The sequence below is a fragment of the Penaeus monodon genome, chromosome 21 (assembly GCF_015228065.2).
Source record: "Penaeus monodon isolate SGIC_2016 chromosome 21, NSTDA_Pmon_1, whole genome shotgun sequence".
Lineage (NCBI taxonomy): Eukaryota > Metazoa > Arthropoda > Malacostraca > Decapoda > Penaeidae > Penaeus > Penaeus monodon.
The window spans coordinates 28,496,593-28,497,185 of NC_051406.1; the positions used below are offsets into that span (position 1 = coordinate 28,496,593).

Here is a 593-nt window from a genome sequence, read left to right on the forward strand (position 1 = left end):
ATCTTTTCATGAAGTGATGGTCCTGTTACCCAGAACCAAGGGGTTAATGAATGGTCTTCATGGAGTTGCACTGAAAATATTCACCATGTGCAGAGTATCTAAGATTTTGACATACATTCATAGAAAACATTCAATGGTTGTGTATTATATAAAATATTTATTAGCTGCATATCATTAAGGAAATATTCTATGGTTGTGGGTCATAAAAAAATTATTGATTACTTGCAAATCTTTAACCATATTTGACAGTCCTGCATTGCAATGTTAAAGTTTGCCTTAGCATATCAAGAAGTTATGCTGAAATATGAACTCAATCACCTTGTAGAAACACTGTTTCAAATTCTATTTTTCTCTGAAAACTATGTACAAGGTAGAATTATTGGTAATTATTGTATTATCACATTACAGGTAACCCATGGCAACTGTCAGATTGTGAATATTGGAGCAGGGTTTGATACACTTTATTGGAGACTGTATGATGAAGGAAAAAATGTAAAGGGATTTGTTGAACTTGATTTCCCTGGAGTCACATCACGGAAGTGCCTGTACATTCAGAGAACAAAACCTCTACTGCAGGCCATTAGTGAAGAAGG

At 34.2% G+C, this 593-nt stretch overlaps 1 protein-coding gene across 1 annotated transcript in view; it reads left to right on the forward strand.

The window, feature by feature from the left end:
• LOC119586409 (leucine carboxyl methyltransferase 1-like) overlaps nt 1-593 on the forward strand; it is a 57,837-nt gene that overhangs the window by 4,095 nt on the left and 53,149 nt on the right. The window contains exon 2 of the mRNA XM_037935131.1: nt 409-590. Within this exon, the coding sequence (XP_037791059.1) occupies nt 409-590 (182 nt within the window). The remainder of the gene's footprint in view (nt 1-408; nt 591-593) is intronic.